Here is a 21,591-nt window from a genome sequence, read left to right as displayed (position 1 = left end):
AGAACAGGCATGTCAGCATCAGGGGACGACGGTAAACAGAAAACACTACAAACTAGCTTTGAGGGGATCAAACTGCTGTGCGGGGACGTCTCAAGGTTTATGCATCTTACAGGGAGGGTGAATGAGAGAGTAACAGCAAACAGAGTCAGAGCACACTAGCCCCGCACCCCCCTCCCAAACCCCTCTTTGTGGAGTTTGAAGCAGATATACTATCTAGACAATAAATCATCGCTGAAAAGTGCTTTCTTAAAAATCTTATAATACGATTACGGATAAAACATTCTTATTACTCGTATGGATCAAGGTAGGGCTCTAACTCCTTCCCTCCTAATTATAACCGGTTACTCCTGTAAGGGCCTTTCAAATACTTATAATTTTAAAACTAATTTCGTAACAAAGGTTTTCAAGAAAAACACGACCTGAAACACTTCCACGGTGGGTGCCTGAACATCTCACAAGACCACAGTCCTCTCCCTGGTCCGTACAACCCCCGAGCGACTAGTGTTAGTTCTTACCTTGACTCTTCAGACTCTGTCTCATCAAAAGATCTAGGATTTTTGTAAAAGGGGGAAAAAAAAGAAAAAGATCACATAAGCTGGGTCAATGTTTATGCCAACAAAGGAAAACAAAGCCAGTATTCTTAGAGCAATGAATTGGGAAACATTAGGAAAAAAAAAAAAAAAAAAAAGAGTTGTGAGTTTTCATGGAGCCACAGAATGGCTGATGTCTCACCCTAGGGAATCTTCAGACTGGGATATTCTTGGATTTCCATTTTCCTGAAGATCACTTAAAAATCCCAATGTTTTATTACTACTTTTGGGCTTGTATAGTGGAGAAAAGATTTCGCTCCCTGCCATTGCTTATATTTCTTCTAAAAAACACAAACACATACGAAGCCTGACCTCCCAGTAAACGCAGACAAGTAGGAACAGAACACACTGAGCACACAGATCATTTAGGAAGTGTGGTGCATAATTCATAATTCTGGGGTGAGCGGGACGTCGTGGCCCTGAGTCAGCAGCACCGGTGCGGAGCTGACAGGTGTTCTCGGCCCCTCATCCAGCAGACAGTGGGGTTTAACGTGACTTTGCGTGTGGTCTGCAGGATGCTCTTGTAGTCAGTGTGGGTCCTTCAGGCAGGTGTGGAGGCAGCGAGAAAATAGGTAAAACTCTCTGCCCTGTTTGGGTTTTCAGAGAGTTTGTGATGACTTGTTTTTCTGCAGATGGGTTTACTATGCCAAGGATGCTGTTGACAACGACCTCTGAGGCTAGCTCAGCCCAAGTCATGTGCCCATCACTGGGCAAGTGGCTTGTTTCAGACTTAATTCTTTGGGTGGTCTTTTCCCAATTGCTGGCGATATCAAACCTCTGGTTCCTTGGTAGATAGAGGTTTGGATCTGCCACCCTGGCATTAGAAGTTCCTGGGGGAGGAGAGGCAGTGGAGGGAGACGGCTCTTGTTGGAAGGCCTGGGTTCTGCCAGCTACAAGGCAAGAGATCTTAGGAAAGGTTCTTAATTCTTGTGTCTTTCTTTGCTCAGCTACAAAATGAGGGGAGTTGGAGCAAATAATTTCTAAGGTCATTTATAGATTTAAAATTATATGACTATGTATGCCAAGAGGATATGGACTTTGTTCGAGCATCCACAAATAAACAAATTAGGCCATAAACAGGCTCTCTAGATTCATAATTCGAACCATGTAACATCACTCTATGTAACAGCATAATTTAAACAGTCGATTCCTTAAGTCTAACCATGAGTTACTGAGCCTTGGCCACCTGGCCAAGACAGGGATGAGGACTTCCTTTGGGCACAAGCAGGGGGCGAGCAAGGGCTGTCCCAAGTCAAAAGAATGGGCATGGCCAGGCGGCCCCTCTGGCCCCACTCTGGGCTACTTGTTAGGCCAACTGGTACTTGGTTATTGAAGAGTGACTTAAAATATGCATCCAATATGTAAACGACAGTTCTTACCCACAACTTTCTGCCTTTGGTAGAGAGGGCAAGTGTCGCACGTTTAGAAAATCAAGGAACAGTTTGGGAAGTTCTTCATTTTCTAAAATGACAGCCTGTGAAAGCAGAAAACAGAATTAGAAACTGGAGTGAAGTTTGCTAGGTGATCAATCAAACAAACTATTTCAAAAAGTCATAACCGTCCATCAAAGTTCTTGCCAGCAACATTCCTCACGATCAGTATGAGGAGTGGTCCCCATGTCACCCACCAAGGATTCGGGCTGACAGCAAGGTGTGCAGCGCTAGCAAACGCTGCATTTTATCTCTTCTTCCATTCAACCAGCACTTACAGAGCACCTACTGCATGCCCGATGCTGACTAGGGGACAAGACAGTGGGGAACCAGTTAGATTTGGTCCCTGCCTTCATGGAGATTCTAAGCCAGAGTGAATGTTTCAAAACCTGGAGACAGCAGCAACGCTGCTAAGACATGTAAATCAAATTTTCCCTACTGAGTGATGAAGTGGTCTGGGTGTGTGTGTGTGCATGTGTGTGTGTATATCTCCACAGGAGACCACTGCTGATTAGGAAATACGATAAATGGTTTTTCTAACTGAAAGATTTAGTCAAGACCCCTCAGCTATCACCCGTTTCGGCATTAGGATCAACTGACATTTATTGCCATTTGGACAGCTCCACTTAAAGGGTCACTAACAACTTTACTGCCAAAGTGCAAATCAGTGTATATACTGAAAAAAATCTATAGAGTTCTTCCATTTAGGGAGCTCTGCTAAGTAGCTGGCATAATGGCACAACCACGTCAGTACTCAGAGATCCAAATTGAGCAGTTTGAAGGAGAAATCTGACGGAGAGCTACAGAGTCCATTTTCGTACCTATGTATTTTCACAGATCTGGCCCAGTGTGCGAAATGACTACACATTTGCCATCCCCTCGCCCCTTTTTTCCAAAGACAACATGAGAAAAGCATCAAAGATTATATAATGACCCCTGAAATCAATATAACTATTCTTAAGGGTCATTTTTTTTTATAACTTAACATGGTGTAAGTTTTGTTCAATGAGTGCACATGTTGTTTGAAGAACAGTGAGAAGTGAATGTGAAATCCCATTCACACGGCTGTTCAGGAACATTGCAAGCTCATGCACAAGATACGTAACTAGTAACAAAAGCAATGTTGAATGACGTGTATCTTGTGTATACTTGGCTCTATATAACATCCTGTTTTTAGCCATAGTTTACATACCGAGTTGCCCTATTTCTCGCCAGGTTTTGGAATATTGTCACCTGGTTCAGGACATATAAACGGGGTGAGTGACTGTCCAGGCTGCCAGTCCTCCCAGGCTGCCCTCTGTTCCACACTAGCGCACAACCCTCTTGCCCTTCTGTCCTGGGGAGGGTCATCCCGACAGCCAGCTCTACAGGGGGCTGCTACTATTCCTGACGTAGCCCACTGTGTCTACTGAAGCTTCAGCAATAAAAGTGGGGGTTACACATTATTCATTAAATAAATATTTACTGAGCATCTATTATGTTAGGCACTGGGATATGGCGGTGAATACAACTGGTCCACTGGAACATGGGCTGGTGGAGAAAACTAGTGATAAACAAGTTAAATATACACACAAAACAACAACTTGAACTTGCCTTAGAATACAGTGATATAGATATATGCATTCTCTAAGTGTTTTTCCATCCATCCAACCATCCCTCCCTCCCTGTGTGTATATGTGTGTTTACTTTTTTCCTGATTATAAAAATAGAAAAATGGAAAGTTTAGAAAATAAAGAGAAAACAAATGCCTCCTCCCAGGCATTTCAGTTAAATTACTATTTCTATTACTATTACTATTTCAGTTAAGTTTCCTTCAATCATTTCATCTTCATCTAAATTTTTACCTACCCAAGGAAATTTTTGGGTGACCAGAGGTCATGATTTCAGTGCCCAGAACTCAGAAAGTTCTAAGAATCATCAGACATATAAAACTCCAAGGTATTTTTATTTTTTACTATGACACAAGTTTCAGTGATTACCTAGTTTTTCTAGATATCTGTTCAAGGGGATGATATAATACTTATTTGAATAATAAAGCTTAATGTTGTAACAAATATAGATCTGTTCCCCCAGGCAATAGTTTTAATTATCTGTACAAGTGGTAGCTTTCAGATTAAAAAAAAAATTGGGGGAGGGTGTAACATTCTTATCTCCACCCCCACCTTTTTAAAATAAATTAAATCAATAACAAGTGAGGGACACTTTTAATGACCTGAACTACTTAATTTCCAGGATCTTTAGGCATGTCATCCATCACGGCAGTATGGAGGAAGACATCTCTTGAGTGTTCAGGGGGTTACTTTGGTTTTATTAATGCAAGATTTAGGGAATTTTAACAAGGTGAATTGTTTATTTGCCTTGACAGATTGGCTTACAATGCACTGGCTACAGCTACGGCATGATCATTAATGACAAAAGACAGGCAAAAAGCTGTTTACACTGCAACACAGGGACAGGAATTAATCCTGCTCAGCCTCCCCAAACAGAGTTCTCCAAATAGATGATCACATTGCTTTACGTAAGCTACAGGGGCAAAAAGGAATATAAAAAACTCCAGAAATTTATATTATTTTGTTAAATTTTCACTGAATATTCTCAAATAATATTTTTCATAAAACAATGACCAATATGTGCTTTTAAGACTGAATTATAAAGAAGGCAGCACTTGGGGTTAAGCCTCCAGTTATGTGGACAGGACTATTTCCCAAACTCTCTTTAAAAGCTTATAAGAAAAGAATTAATACTGCAGTCCAAGCAGAGATGAAGTGTAATATAGCAGAATTTACCTATGTTAATAGATTATGTACAGTGAAATGACTGTCATCACTTAGGGCAGACGTACAAAAGAGGAATTAAATCAGCTCAACCAAATCCTTCTGTTCATAAACACATGACCTCACTCGCGAGACACTGAGCAGTGTAGCGGGGCCTCACAACGTTTCAGCTTCTCGAAAAGCTTTTGCTCCGGAGGAACTTCCCTTTCTTGCGGCTGCACCCTGGCTCACCTCATGTACTTTGGACCCTACTCCGGTTCAAATCACCTAACTTTATTCAACAGATGAGCTCTTAATTTTTAAAAACAAACCACAGTTTTGAATATCAAATCCTACTTCCCCATGGTTTTAGATTGTTTATTTTTGATCAGTCTTCAATAGTTAATCATTTTCATTCTTCAGAGAGGCTCTGTGGTGTAGGAGGCATGTGAGCTTTAGAGAAAGACCTGGGTTTGGATCCCTTCTCTGTCTACCTTAAGGGGTTGTTGTGAGGATTAAATGAGTCTCCAAGAGTCTCCGACATACAATTAGCATTCAATAGGTGTTAATTCTCTTTCCTTTGAGTATTTTTGTTATATCAATTCCCAACAATCTATTTCATTCATTTTGGAAGTTTAGATTTTTGTCCATCTGGTGAACAGAGCTTCTTAGCCCTCCACAATTCAGGGATTCTTTTGAAAATCAGATAAAAGCTGAGTATCGTGCTTGCCAGAAAATACACCTACATATAATTGTGCTTTCAGTGGCAGGAGGTTCAGTGGCCCCTGACAGCCCAGCCCAGGACACCTGCTTTTGGCTCGGCCGATGCAGCAACACTGCTGGGCCCACTGTCCTCTGGCCCGGAGCCTCGTGCACTGCGGGGTTCGCGCTGTACGCCAGCTCCGCAAAGGACACGCTGGCCTCCTCGTTTCCCTCTCCCTCCTTGTCAATTAGCACCCGCTGGGGGTGCACTGCCTCACTATTAGAATCCATCAATGCTTTCAGCTCTGGGCTGAGGTTGAAAATACTTGTCTGGCAGTGACACTACCACGGTAAAGGATTCTATCTGATTAGACCAAAATCTGCTGCGCCGATTCTAAAAAGTAATTCATATTCATGGCTTCTGTGTCCTCTATGTATCACTTGAAAAAGCAACAATCAGTGGTGTGGAGGGTTCCCAAAGCCAACAAAATATTGGGGAAAGCTCTATGGCTGCTGGGTCAGAGTCGAGCTGGCGGAGCTGGCGGAGCTCTCGTGTGCTGCACCCGGCACGAGGGGCACTTTGGACCGCAGGGTGGCCATGGGCCCCAGCCCCGGTGCTTCCTGACTGACGCCTGCCGACTGGTGGTCCAGTTCTGGCACTGCTTGTCCCATTCCTGGACGCAAGTGGCACACGTGGCCCAGCAACTGGTTTATGCAGGAAAACGTCTGAATTCAAAAGGAAAGTGGTGAGTTGGAGAAAGAGCTAGAAATAAATCTCATTACATTTTACAGGTGTATGGACTGAGTGAAACACTGTAAGAGGCAGAATCATCCAGATGCAAGATGCAGAGTTGCTGCTTACTACAAGGTTGGGGTTTCAAGTGGTAGGTCAGCAAGAAGTGCTGCTTCCACCAGGTGTCAAATAAGCTGAACAATCCCCTCACTCCGCTCACTGCAATGTTAGCAAGCCCCGCCCCCAGCCCCTCCCCCCCAAAAGAGAAATAAGAATAAACCTAGGAAGAGCTAGAGGCAAGCAAAGAAAATAATTAAAAGATTTCAAAATAGTTTCCATAAAAAGAGGTCATCCAACAGCGGGTACCAAGCATGGAGTGCGGCAGTGGAGGGCCAAGGGGACAGTGATCTTTAAGTTAACTAACGGTTCTGTTAAGGAAGGTGGTGGCTGGTTAGCCAGCATTTTCAAAGCTGCTGGAATAAGAAGAAAGTACTGTCATAACCAGCAGGGAAGGAGTCTATCTCTAAATTAAAGCCTGTGCAATAAAGCTAGCAAAAGTGGCGCAGGTCTGGGAGGAGTAGGCATCAAAGAATGTCTACATATCCTGTGCTCTTTAATACACACGCAGACTGGAGATGCTATAGAATTAATAGAAAAATGCACTAAAGAAATTTCCACCCAACTGGTCACTTAACAATGTATGTAGAGTAGGCCAGCGCGGTGGCTCACACCTGTAATCCTAGCACTCTGGGAGGCCAAGGCAGGAGGATTGCTTGAAGCCAGGAGTTCGAGACCAGCCTGAGCAACAGTGAGACCCTGTCACTATCAAAAATAGAAAAATTAGCCTGGCCTCGTGGCATGCACCTATAGTTCCAGCTACTCGGGAGGCTGAGACAGCAGGATCCCTTGAGCCAGGAGTTTGAGGTTGCTGTGAGCTATGATGACACCACTGTACTCTACCCAGGGCAATAGAGTGAGATTCTGTCTCAAAAAACCAAACAAACAAACAAACAAAAAAAAAAACCCAGGGAAATTGAACCTCACTCCCCGCTACTTATTAAAAAACAAAAAGAGAGAGATAAAAAAGAAAAAGAATGAATGTAGACTAAAAATCAGGTTATTATTAAGATGCACAAAGGAAATGGGGTTAAATCAAAGAACCATAATAAGTGTGTGGTATATTGTGTGACCTACTTTGATATTACTACATCCAACTATGATAAATATTAAAACTGAGTGACTGATGTATTTTATAAAAAACAAAAAAAATTATTTTTCTTTATACAATGTTACTCATAAGAATAAATGATTTCCCTTAAAATAGACCCAATAGTCCTTCAGAAATATTCTAAAAGACGAATGGGAAAATCTTACACTCTACGAAAGCATTTACAAAAAATTGCCTGAATGGGGCAGAACAACAACAGCATTGCTACCAGCAGCCCCTGCAAGCTCAATGTTTACTCCAGGAGAAATGTCTTTTTTATTGAAAAGGTGCAATTATCATCATGTAACACAAATCACAAAATCCCAATTTTTCTACCTTATCAGCTTTATAAAATCATGTTCCCAAAGGATACCATTGATTAGTTGCACATGTTCTTTCTGTGACATCCCAAATACTTAATTGTCAGTTATCTTTTCTTCTTCAGGAAGTAAAATGTAGTCACAAAATTACAGAGGGACTTGTTCTGCCTTAACCTTCGCAAGATGCCATCATGCAGTAGAAAACACTGGTAAAATATCACAGGATAACGCTGTCCGACAAGGGAGACATATAAACACTGTAATGATTTCCCACGAGTTTCCATTTTAGAAAATTGTCACTAAGGCGAGCATAAACGGTGACACATCTCCACCGAGGACACGGTGAAATCGAACGCTGGCATTCTAGTTAGGTCCAAACCTACTCGGCAGCCAATTATAACAGGAATGGAACATCTTGTTGAAAACTTGGACAAGACCACTTTGCTAACCTTCCAAGATCACTGCACAAAGCTGTGTTGTTTTCGCTGATTTGATCCTTTTATTCCCTTTTCAAGACATTACACACCCACATATTTCTTCCCATTGTCTATCAAGGTTGCTTTAAACTGTAGGGAACTTCTCTGTCCCAAAAGCCACGGTACTGAACTAAGTCAGGAGGTTTACAAGAGTCCTTTAAGCCCTTTTCCCATTCCATCTGGTTTGGTTTGAAATGTCCAATTGTTAAGGTGACAGAGTTCACCACGACAGTTTTTCCTCTCTTCACCAGGAAAGACGCTTCCTACCATATCCACTTCAGAGGTACAGCTAAGCACGGGGAGGGAGGAAAATCAATACCTCCTCACTGCAGTGAGTGGGCCACAGTGTCACTATCCTCTGGGACCCAAATCCACTGGCTCACAGATGCTTTGCAGTCCTGTCTTCTCCTTACCCACTTCCCTGCACTTGGTCACAATTTTACAAAATGAGCCACGGTCAGGTTAGTAAAGGAACACATTAAAAAAAAAAAAAAAAGGCAGCCAGTAAACAGATCCAAGAAGGATCATGATCACCTGAAAAATAAAAATCAGATGTGCTTCTGAAGAACCCACCGCACCATGCAACCTTCTTTCCACATGTGACACCATTCCTAAGACCTGTCCACCCTGTGCCTTGGTAAAAACTGCAATACTCACGGAATTTAAACAGACATCTGTTATGGTTCCACGGGGCTTTATAGACTATCTTGCAACAAATCCAAGGACCTGCACTAAAAGCTGAATGTGAAATGGGTCTATTTAAAACAGCAAAGAATCTGTGCAAAGTAACAATATAATTTGACTTAAGCAGATTTGAAAAAAAAGGAGTATCATTTCTGATAATGTAGGTAAAAGGGCAAAACTAACCATAGAACAAAAGAAACTAGAAAATCAATCATCCTTGGAGCTATTTTAATGTCAAAACTTATGTTCTGTGTTTTCCTGGACCGTCTATTTATATAAAAATATTTTTTCAGCACCTACTAAGTACAAGCATGGTACTAGGGACACAATGGTTAGCCAAAGAAACATGGTCCTGCCCACTGGGCCTTATGGTCTAGTGGGAAAGATAGATGCTATTCAAATAATTACAGTAATGATATAAAATTATAAACTGAATTAGTACTTTGAAGGCAAGTGGCTAGCTTCCCTGATCGTTAGTAACAAAGCATCCTATTAACCTGTGGGATGAAGGAAAGCTGCCCTGGGGAAGTGACCCTTGAGGTGGGAGTTGAATGAGTGAGTTAACGTAAATGGAGTAGGATATTCCAAACACAAAGCACAGCTTGTTCAAAGGCCTAAGAAAGGTAGAAGCACGACATTAGAAGAACTGATAGAAGGCCAGAGAAAATAATGAAGCTAAGCGGTAAGATGGGAGAACCTGAGCTGGAGAGGTCGGGCAGGGCTCCAGGGCCACGTGAAGGAGTTTGTTTTTTCTCTTCTGAGGATTTCAGGGGCCATGATGTGATCTTCTGTGAGTGGATGGTAGGTGGGTATCTAGGTGTACGTGACATGATCCTATTTGTATGTTGACTGTAACTGGAACAGCAGTAGTGTTCCTCAGATGGGGGGACCATGCATTAAAGCCTCTCTTTGGCTGTCTCTAAAATGCTTCTTAACTAACCCATCAAGTTAATTTTAATGACTATACTTTTTATTTCATATTTCGTTCCTTTTCAAATCTGCCTGTTCTATTTTTCTTAGATTCTTGATCTTATGTCTTCAATTATTTTAAACATTTTTATATTTTGTTTCCCATTAAATTGTTCTTTTATTAATACCTGAAGTTCTTAGGATCTAATCCTACTGTTTTTTGAGTCTACTGACTCTCACTCATAGCTGTTTACTTTCTTCTGTGTTTTGTAGTTTTTGGTTCATAAGCTCGTCTTCGGCAGGACTTTAGATAGGTTTTTGCCCCTCCCCTTTTACCCCCTCCTCCCTGCTTGATTTCCACTGAGTTTACTTTCCCTAAACCCTCAAGTTGGGTTTTGGTGAATAACAGAATCATTTTATGTGATGTAATGATTAATATTGAGTTGAATCACTATCAGAGAAATGCAAATTAAAACCACAATGAGATACTATCTTACTCTAATCAGAATGGCCATTATTAAAAACTCAAAAAACAGCAGATGTTGACATGGATACAGTGAAAAGGGAACACTTGTACACTGTTGGTGGGAATGTAAATTAGTACAACCTCTATGGAAATCAGTATGGAGATTTCTCAAAGAACTAAAAGTAGATCTACCACTCAGTCCTGCAATCCCACTATTGGTGTCTACCCAAAGAAAAAGAAATCATTATATCAAAAAGACACCTACAGTCCTATGTTTATCACAGCACAATTCACAATCACAAGGATATGGAATCAACCTAAGTGCCCAGCAACCAATGAGTGGATAAAGAAAATGTAGGATATATATACCATGGAATACCACTCAGCCATAAAAAAGAATGAAATAATATCTTTTGCAGCAACTTGGATGGAACTGGAGGCCATTATCCTAAGTGAAATAAGTGAGGAATGGAAAACCAAATACTGCATGTCCTCACTTATAAGTGGGAGCTAGGCTATGGCTACCCGTGGTCACACAGAGTGGTATAATGGACAGTGGCGACTCAAAAGTGGGGAGGGGGGAAGAGAAGTGAGGGATGCAAAGTTACCTAGTGGGTACAGCGTGCACTATTTGCATGATAGGTACACTAACAGCCCAGACTTCACTACTATACCATATATCCATGTAACAAAACTCCATTTGTACCCCCTAAATCTATTGAAATAAAAAAAAATAATAAATAAAATGTAAAAAATACTAGGTTAAGTCATATTAACTTTCAACAATTTTAGTCTACCAAATATGGCAATTTTCATGTGATTTATAACAACAATAACAATAATATTTACTTAATGTCTACAGTATGCCAGGCTATCTTATTTAATTCTCATAATACCATGAGATATCATTATCAAAATTTTATATATTAGGAATTTGGGGCTCAGAAAGGCTAAATCACCTGTGCAAAGTTTCTAAGAAGATAAGGGAACATGTGGGATTGGAACCCAGGTATCTCTAGTTTCAAAACTGCTATTCGGGCCATGGCTCACGGCTGTAGTCCTAGCACTCTGGGAGGCCGAGCCGGGCGGATCATTTGAGCTCAGGAGTTTGAGACCAGCCTGAGCAAGAGCGAGACCCTGTCTCTACTAAAAAAGTAGAAAGAAATTAGCTGGACAATTAAAAAATTAAAAATAAACTAAAAAAACAAAAAACCCCCCTGCTATTTGGATGATGTGTTGATTCACTGATTCATTCCTTCATTCCCTAAATATTTATTGACATTTACTACATGCCCAATAGCACTTTGCTGCATAGTTTAGTTTTCTTCTTATTGAATTTTATTGGAATCTTCTATATTTCCCAATATATATTTTTCAATTTTATTTATAAGCTTAATTTATTCCAGAGATGAATTTAAAGAAGTCATTGAAATTGGTTATCTTAAAATACATTCCTCATTTTCCTTGGATTTAACATTTAAAATTTAAAATTATTAACCTCAGAACTAATTCTTACAAGTATACAACGATTTCCAGAAGAATAAATTCTATCAATTTCTCTATTATATTTTTAAAAACCTGAAAATAAAACAAAACCATAAACAAAAGGATCTGGCCTTGTAACATTTCAAAATCTGTTTGACAACTTCTGACCAACTCAATTCTTTTCAGCAAATGATTGGGTAAAATTACTTTAAAGTCACATATTATACACATCTGATCCATTTAAATTACCCGTGTGTTGAATAAAAATGTGCCTTATATGTAACACCAAAATTTATGAGGTATTTTCTTGATGATCCAATAGAAAAAAACCCAAACAAACAAATTCTAAAAGCAATGATAAATTAGCTATTAATACTTACCTGTAAGTCAAACCTAAGATCAGGGGACTAACCCATTTGAATATTAGCGCATCACAGCAAAGCAAACCAAAACTGATTTAATAATTCAAATAAAGTGGTAAGGCACTAAATTAAATACAAATTATAGAATATGCTTATGGAAGCATATTCTTATTACTTTAAAGAAGAAATATTAATCACAACTAGGCTTGTAAGATGTTGCCTAGAGATGGCCTCAGGAGACCGGTTTTTAATGAAAGATTTACAATTAGCATAGCCCATGCGTGTTGATGAATTGATGTTTTTAAAGTGTTTAAAGCACTTAAAAACAATTTGCTCTCTCAAGTCCCTTACACATTCCCCCAACTACCTAGTTTATTCCTCTAGTTCATTTAGCATTCTCTTTCTTTATATACTGCACACTTGGACCTAGCTCCAGCACAGCTGGGTTTCAGCGGGTGTAGTTGAGAGCAATGAGGCCTTCCCAGGCACACACATTCTTACTGAACTATAGTTAAGACATAGCGTACTGAACTAACATCATTTCTTTTAAAATGGAGACTTCCAACACCATTTTATATTTGTCCAGTTACACGCCCTGTGAGTCGCCTGTTTAAATGCTACAGTAGTGCAATTAATGTTTTATATGAATTTAGGAATGCTCAATGAGCAAAGTTCAAAGTGCACAGTACTTAGTGGGAAGACAATGGGAAACAGCTACAGAGTGTAACAACAGACTTATTTCAGGATGCATAACTAGTCCTCAGAGACACAACACAAAGAATGAACAGAGGCACTTGTGGAGATGGCTTATGGGTCTAAAGTTAAAAACAAATCTATCAAGATAGGTAGGAGGAGGCGCTTGGCCTCTAGACTACAACAGAAAACGCAACCAATGAAACTGTTCACATAAAACACACAGGTAAGTAGCAGTAGCCAAAGGGGACAACACCTAGGGAGACAGAACACAATGGCAAGAAAGATGAGAAATTAGGCCTATATATCCATGACTGGTCATGACTGCACAGTAAGTCCAAGTTGGGACCTGTTCTCTGAGTTCACAGAAAGAAGGACATATCTACTCTAGCCCACATCTAACACCGAAATAAATCGTCCCATAACTTAAATTATAGACATTTTTTGGCCCTATACTGAACAATGGACATGGATCTTTCCCTGTGAGTTTTCTGGATTGTATGAGCCTTTTTCTGATTGGCTCCCAGGTATCCTCAGGAGGGAGGAACAGAACAAATGCATGGAAAGCTGCTCCACGCGTGAGCGTCAACACCCACTGCCTGCCGCCTGCCACTGGAGGCTGTGGCACAGACTGCCAGTTGTCCACCAAAGAGCCATTCTCCCCTTCCTCCTTACTAATGGAACACCAATGTTGTTGGGGTGCATGGCAAGTTTCCAAGCTAAAAAACAAAAAAAGCAAACAACTGTAACAAAAACCAATGAAAATAACAATACTTGCCCCTCACAACACTTCGCCACAAAACCCCATCCCAGCATTGTCCCTTGGCATGTGACACAGATCTCGCCAGTAAGATGTCAATGGAAGTCATTGGATGGGACTTCCTCAAAGTGGATGGATGGTCAGGCTACACTGGCCCTCATCCTTTTGCTCATCTCTCCACCCCTTTCCTCCGTCCTCTTGCCTGGACCATGGGTAAGATCTTTGAGCTTAGCTGTCATTTTGTGACTATGAGGGAAAGGCCAAAAGAATCAAAGAGATGTAATCGCTGATAACCTTGAGCCAGTGAACCAAACCCACAATTACTTACCACTGTACTTCTCAGTGCTTGAGAAAGATGAACCATAATTTTAGTTAAGTCCTTGTATTTGGGTTGTTATCTGTGGTAGAACACAAAGCCCTACTGATACAGACCTCTTGCCTCTGCAGATTGTAAAGTCCTATTTTTGGCCCATAGAACAGAGTACTGAATAGACTACTTTCTAAAAAGAGAGAAAGAAAGAAGAAAAGGAAAAAAAAAGCAATTTTAATATTCTTTTTTGTAAAAATTAGAGATAGAAAGAAAGAAAGAAAACAGGGAGGGAAGGGAAAGAAGGAAAGGAGGGAGGGAGGGAGGACGGATGGACAGACAGACATGGTGTCTTGCTATGCTGTCCAGGCTGGAGTGCCTTGGCTATTCATAGGCACGGTCGCTGTGCACTATAGCCTTGAACTCCTGGGCTCAAGTGATCCTCCCACTTCAGCCTCCTGAGTAGCTGGACCTACAGGTGTGCGCCACCCTGCTTGACTCTGATAGTCTGTCTTTAATTTATGACCTTAGTACTGGGTAGAATACTTGGGGGGAAAAAAAATAATCCTGATATGATACTTTTAATTTACTACTTTTAAAAAGTCCATAACGTAAAGAATAGCATATGAAAAATGAAAAATCAATTAGGTTCACACAGACATTGCACAGTCTATAAAAAGCAAGGAACAATACATGGAAAACTTACACACCTAACACAGCAGGTAAGAACACTGATCACGAGGCAGTAAAGAAATCAAGCATACAGGTAACAAGATGAGACTAAACACAGAAAAATGTAAGCTGATTATTTGGAAAATTTCCTCCTCAATTGGGTCTTTTAAATAAATCATAGACAGTATCGCCATGGAAATGGCGTGTTTCATTAAACTTACTTTACAAAGGATTGTCTGAATCACTGTGGAATGAGCTATGGGCAGTAATTTAGCATTGGATGGTGGAAGAAAATACAATGCTACTTTAATAGATCTTTTTAATCACAAATTTTATGATCTTTTAAAAGCTTTCTATGAAGAGCAATTAATGGGAGATAGCAAGGATTTACATTAATATTCTAGCAAGTTAAAATGACTGCATACATCTTTAAGCAGAGGTTTTCCATTTTGAAGATCTTAGCTAAGTTTGAAGGAGAAACACTAATTTATTTTTTAAAAGGAAAATAAAAAAGAAGCTGGAAGACGTGCCTCTGGCATCTCCGGATAACATATTTGGATTCATTTCTCCTCCCTGCCCATGGCTGTCCCTGGGTGCACAGCCAACTGAGGGGCGACACATCACTGGGCCTGGGCAGAGGCTCAGGAGATGCACAAAGACACCACCCCCTACGATGGAGAGACCCATCCCTGACAATGTAGACAGCTTGTCGGGTCTGCACACCAACCACTCCAGTCGGCAGACGAGCCAGGCCAGGCAGTAGTCTACTCAACCACCCTCACACCCAGCCTGTCCCAACCCAGAGAGCAGGCTAGGGAGGCCCTGACAGGTGTGCTCCTCCTTCCTGCCAACACGCTTCGCTATGTAACTGTATCTCTCTGAGGCTCAGCTGGGTGAGATCACTCTGGGACAGCCAGAGATTTCATAGTTAACTGAGAAGTGATAGGCAGGTAGTTCTGGTTTATAAAAATTGTATGCATTTTTGAACATTTACTTACTTAAATTGTTTGGAATTAAATTTTAGTCCCATTTGGTAGGTCCTCTGTGCTTCAATTTCCTCATTTATAAATAAGGGTCAATAATGGTATCTATTCAGAGGTTACAGTCATGATAAAATGAGACTCACGCTTATGAACTTGCTACAGTGCCTGGTATGTAGTAGTGATCTAGTAAATATAGATTACTTATAAATAAATACATTTAAAAATAATAAATGAATGCCTGGTATATCTAATAAATATAAGTTATTATTAGTACTATTAGATAAAAAATAATCTATTACAGAAGCTATTTAAATAGCTGATTTAAAGAAAGAGAACACTTTCTTACACGGTTTGACTTATATCATTATTAGCTTTGCTTTAAAATGCTTGTGATTTGTATGTAATCCAATTATGTTGTAACTTCCTGGCCCCTTAATGCATGCACACAGGCCAAAGAAAGTATTTGTTCCATACACTTTGTACACAGAGTCCATTTAGCCAGATCTTCAAAGCACTACCTCTGCGGGCCAGTAGGTTCAGACATGACCTAGCTCTGCCATACAAAGCCCCTGTGTGCAATGGTGTTGGCCCTCGATTATCAGCGAGACCTCTGATACCCTGACCCAGTACTTTCTCACTCCCATTAGCCCTCTGACTTTTCTGCCCTCCCTGCCCAGTTTAACATTCCCCGAGCTACCACTGGAATCCACCCCCTGAAACACCTCCAATCCCACCTGCGTGGCTCCCTCTGCTGTACTCAGGACAGCCCAGGGCTGGCTGCGCCTCAACTCAAGCAGCCCAGCACCATGAGAAAACCACAAAGTACAAACAAGCTGGTTTCACTTAAGATTCAAGCTCTTATCCTCAAAATAGCGTCCAGTAATCTTGTTAGTTTTCTCTAGAACAGTGGTTCTCAAACTGTAGTCAGTATCAGAAGCACCTAAAGGGCCTGTTAAGACACAATTCGCTGGGTTTCTGAGCTAGCTGGTCTTTGGTGGGGCTTAAAAGTTTGCATTTCAAAGAAGTTACCAAATTTCCAGTTAATGCTGAAGCTAATGGTCCAGGAACTACACTTTGAAAACCACTGCTGGAGAAGAATCCATCTTTACTCATTTCATATCTTCTCTTCTCCTTTTATCTCCCCCACCCCTTCCTCCACTCTCCCACCGGACCGGATCTTCCGCCCCCTCACTGCACTGACCCTACCTACGCTCCACCTCCACCAACCTTCTCCTTCCCCTGCTGCGGGGGGGGCTCCTCCTGTCAGAAGCCGATTCCAGCAGCTCAGCTCTGGCTCTCAGCAACCCCCTGGCCTTTCTCAAATATTTATTTTTTTAGTTATTGCTCTTCACTCTCTTGCCTGTTCACTAAGTATATCCATCCATCCGTTCACCTATCTACCTCCCATCTTCCCATCACCTCTGCTGAATCCATTCCTATCAGCATGTAAACACGCACTAGAATCTCTCATTATAAAACAACAGACAAAACAAACCAACCAAAAACTCCCTCAGAGGCTATAGCCCATTTTCCTGCTCTTCCTGGCAAAAGTTCTCAAGAGATGCTCTTTCCCCTTCTCAGGTCCAGTCCCTTCATTCTTCTGCAAACTGGCTTCAGTTTCCACCATCCTCCGCCTGTCAGGGTCACAGGTCTCTCTCATCTTGCTGAATTCAATGGCCATTTCTATCCTCACCTTACTCAACTTCTGCACAGCCGTTACCCAACCAGACAACCACCCCCTTCCTAAAATACTCATTTGTTTTTTCTATGACTCTTCTAAGCTTCCTCCTATCACAGTCGCACCCTCCTTTGTTGCCTCTTCCTTTTCTACCAAAACGGGATTTTCAAGGCTTGGCTGGTGCCCTCACCTCTGCCCACACTCCCTCTCTCCCTGAGGGCACTGATCGCTGTGGGTTTCCCAGCCTTAACACTGATGAGGTTTGAATTCACCTCTCCAGGCTGCCCGTCTCATCTGGGTCTGAATCTCTTGTAGACATCTCTAATTCAAAAGGTCTAATGCAGAACTCAGTATTTCCTTCAACAACAACAAACCCCTTCCCCTCCAGCCCCACCACTTTCCTCACCTCGGCAAATGAATGCACCGTCCACCCAGCTTCCTCTCCCTACCTTCCCACGCAGGCCACCAACAGCCCCGCCTGCAGCTTCTCCCCACGTGTGCACAGAATTGCAGCCACAGTGGGCTCCAGACCCCCCGCTGCGCCCCCATCTGCCCACAGCCTCTGCACGTGCTCCGCGGGCCGCCTTCCCACACCTCACACGGATCACACTCCTCCTTCTTAGGTCTCAGCCTAAATGCCACCGCAGAGGTGCCTGCCCTGACGACCTGAACTCAAGCAACGGTTCTTACTCTGATAACCTTTGTTCACTTCCTCACTTGTTTCCTTTATAGCCCCAGTAAATATCGTATTGATATGTTTACGTGGTTTCTGTGTACTCAGCTCCAGCTCCACGAGGGCAGGACTGAGTCTGCCTCACTCACCGCTGGACCTCACACCCAAGACAGGGCTTTGAATGCATGAGGAGTATTCTAGAAGCAGAATCAGGGCCAAAAAGGGCAAATACTGAGAAGGCAAATTTTGGCTTACTAGAAAGAGAAACTTTATAACCGAAGCCTTCTGATGGAATGTTCTGCTTGGAAGGTAACAAGTACCGCCGCAGCAAGTATTTGAGCAAAAGCAGCTGGAAGTTCGGTCCATAAGAATGCTGTGGCAAGGATTTACAGACAGGTAGGAAACGATGCAAGGAATTTGCTAAGAAAAAAATAATAATATCTAATATCTGCATAATGTTTTTTGTCTTGCTAAGTGGCCTCACATATACTAGGTCACTTAATCCTCACAACCACCTTTGAGGTAGATAAGCTCAAAAGTATTTTATGGATGAAAAACTGCCTCTGAGATGTTAAAAGATCTGCCGTCCTTCTTAATAAAACCAAGCCCAGATCCTCCAAGATGGACAACGTCTGCCCCTTGAGTCAGGAGTGTTAGGGATCCAGTCTCACACTTGCTCCCTGAAGTGCTCTTCAGGGTCCTTCTCTCCCCAGCTCTGGTCCTTCAGGGGCCAGCCCCTCCCGCTTCACCCTCAGGCCACAGGGGCACCCGCGGCTGCTTTCTTAAGCTCTGGAGCAGGGCCAGGCTGTGGCTGACTCAACCAAGGAGGCTGCCAGAGGGAAATAAACAAAGAGGGCCATGACACTAGGATGTGGCTTACAAATCACCAACAAGATAAGCCACTGCTCATCTAAATCTTGGGAAAAATAAACCAAACAGAACAGTGATGCTTTCATTTGGTGTTAAATGTACCCTGCTACCCAAAGTCGCTTTTTGAGCCCTTTGTTACAGCTCATTACAATCTGAACTTTAATAAGGATAAAAGGGGAAATTGGAAACAGCTTTGTTCAGTATACTTTTTAATGCATGTGGAAAAATGCAGGTTGAAAATTGACTAGCTTAATTTCTTTTTAATTTTTAAATCTTATTATCATAAATGTTAAAAATTTAGCGTTACATTTTCAAATATTTTCTAATTTGTTTTACACAGCCCACCATGTCTTCATTTCTGGAAGAGGAAAACAGCTACTTGCTAGAGCAATCTGTCTTCAGTACAGAAAATAACTGAGTCAGACAGCAGCTTGGACTCTTTTAAAACACACGTCCGAATAATGCAGTGAGAGGAAGCTTCCCAACTGTGATAACTTTTCTTGTTTTGTCTCACTGATATTTCCTTGTGAGGGTTTTTGGGTCAGAGTAAACTCCTGAGGACTGGTCTGACATTCCCTTTGAAACTAATTACGTTAAACAGCAGGTGCCCACTTCAAGTTGGAGCAGAAGAATGCAAGACGTTCAGGGAATTCAGCGCACTTGGGGTTAATGCTCTCATTTTTTTTTTTAGGATCTTCTCTAAGCTTAGATATCCCCAGCTAACTGTGTCATTTGTGTAAAGATACAAGAAGGATCAATCTGATAAATCGAAATGGAAAGTTATAAAATACAACTTTTTGGGTGTATTGTAGCTGCTCGAAGGAAACACTCTGAAATGCTTAAGTACTTACAAAACAAACTGGCTAATCATATCTTCAGGGAAAAACTGCTATTCAAGTAATAACTTTCAGCAGATTGCTGTGATGATCATACAGCACAAAGGAACAAGCTGCAGAGGGAAGGGTGATGGATCTGTGTCTGTGTTCGGACTCTCCACCAGGAAGCCCAGTTTTGATAGAGTAGGCATTTCTCCACTAACTAATACAAACAGGTATTACTCGAAAAAACATTGATACTGATGTTCTACCCAACCAATAGAGCTCCATGATTTTTCAGTGGCCTTCTGTTATTAATTTGGTGAATGACTACCACAATAATATGAATATTTAGCAAATCCAAAAGTATGCCTTTTCAAATATATGAATTTCACTCTAAATAGAAATAGAAGTGATACATTCATAGTTTATAAAGAACTGCTCATTATTTTGTTTCTTATATTTGAACACTCTTGAGAAAGTCTGGATAGCCAGTAATTCTAATAATATAATATAATATTATAATATAAACTAACTCCTGGCCTTGGCCTGACAGTCTGCCCTGATGAGTGGCTCCAAAAGAGTTGATTTTGACTTGAAAGGAGTCTAGGGTAAGTGGTTTATATTATGTGGTATAGCTAAATATCCAAAAATGCTTAAAAACCACAGGTTCTAATTGTTTTAAGGCAAAGAACAAAAGAGAAGAGGAATTTTAAGATACCATGTAGTTATGCAAAGTAAACAAGGATATGTAAAATTTAATATTTAAGAGAAAAAGAAAGGAATGGAAGTGAAAGAATAATCAAAATACAACCTAAATTTTTGTACTTGCAAACAATAATGTCAGAAAAGTTCACTTGAGAATGGATATGGGTCTCGTTTATTTCTATCTTTGGGACTAATTTTATTATTACTTTATTCTCATAAGTATTGAGAAGAAAATATTTCAGACTGAAAATAGAACCATTAGTCTGATTTCCTTAATTTTACAGTGAAGCAGACAGGCAAATTTTGGAAGTAAATATTTAAAATTCTATTTGGAGAAGCAGATCAGTAAGTAGTGATACCTTGTATCATTATTATTATCACCACTACCACTACTGTTGAACAGGTTTTTAAAAAAATTACCATTTTTCCAAATGAAGTATCTGATGTTTAGGCAATACTTAACATATTATCCATGATAGTTAATATAAGAAAATCTCCTATGCATGGACTGAACCTTTATTATTCTTACTTTTAAATTTAATATCAGTTTTTATTCTACTAAAGCACTAGGCTAAAAGCTAAGTAACTTCTCTGAACCACTCATGCAATGAACCAGACTGATCTCCCTTTAGTATCTGTGTATCACTGTACACATTTCTTTCAAACATACAAATGACACTGTAGAGTTTGTTTAGATATCTGAATGGTCGACCTAAATTCCTCAAAGGCAAGGATTATGTGTTAACAAGTTATGCCAGCCACCTTCCGCAGATTTCTCAGTATCTATTGAACGCTGGCATCTTTTTCTTAGTTTGTTGACAGCATGTTCCACATTTTGGTAACTACAAAATTTTACCCCATAAGAAATGCTTTTAGTAGAAGTTATCATTTTAGATTACCCACAGGTCCCCTTTTTGTCCACTAGCACAAATAATTGTCTATAAGTCTAAATTTTTGTAGTACATGAAATAGTTTAATTTGCCACAAAATACTACATTTTACATGCTGAATGGAATATGATTAAACATGTGTTAAAAGAATTTCCCAAAACAAAGGGTGAATAAGTAACAGTGGAAGGTCGTACAACGGCCCCCGCAGTTTAATTCAACCCCACATAGGAAGCACCGACAAGCCCTTAAAATATAGCAGGTGCTCAACAAACTTAAGTTCCCATTCCTTTTCCCCCTGGCATCCGCTACTATAGGGCAGTCAGGGATGAAATTAACTCGGAAAAGGTTTCCATTATCTACCAGGCATTCTTCCCTGGACAACAAACATGTGAGCCACAGGAAGTGACTAAAGCAGAAATGGAATG

General features: G+C 40.9%; 1 protein-coding gene across 1 annotated transcript in view; it reads right to left on the bottom strand.

The window, feature by feature from the left end:
- The window catches only part of SNX24 (sorting nexin 24), a 150,362-nt gene that overhangs the window by 7,582 nt on the left and 121,189 nt on the right, over positions 1 to 21,591 (bottom strand). Inside the window, exons 4-5 of the mRNA XM_069492243.1 lie at positions 1,970 to 2,064; positions 516 to 548 (exon numbers count right to left, since the gene is read on the bottom strand). Coding sequence (XP_069348344.1) covers positions 516 to 548; positions 1,970 to 2,064 — 128 coding nt within the window. The remainder of the gene's footprint in view (positions 1 to 515; positions 549 to 1,969; positions 2,065 to 21,591) is intronic.

Source organism: Eulemur rufifrons, chromosome 17 (genome assembly GCF_041146395.1).
Source record: "Eulemur rufifrons isolate Redbay chromosome 17, OSU_ERuf_1, whole genome shotgun sequence".
Lineage (NCBI taxonomy): Eukaryota > Metazoa > Chordata > Mammalia > Primates > Lemuridae > Eulemur > Eulemur rufifrons.
This window is presented reverse-complemented; position numbering and strand designations above follow the sequence as displayed.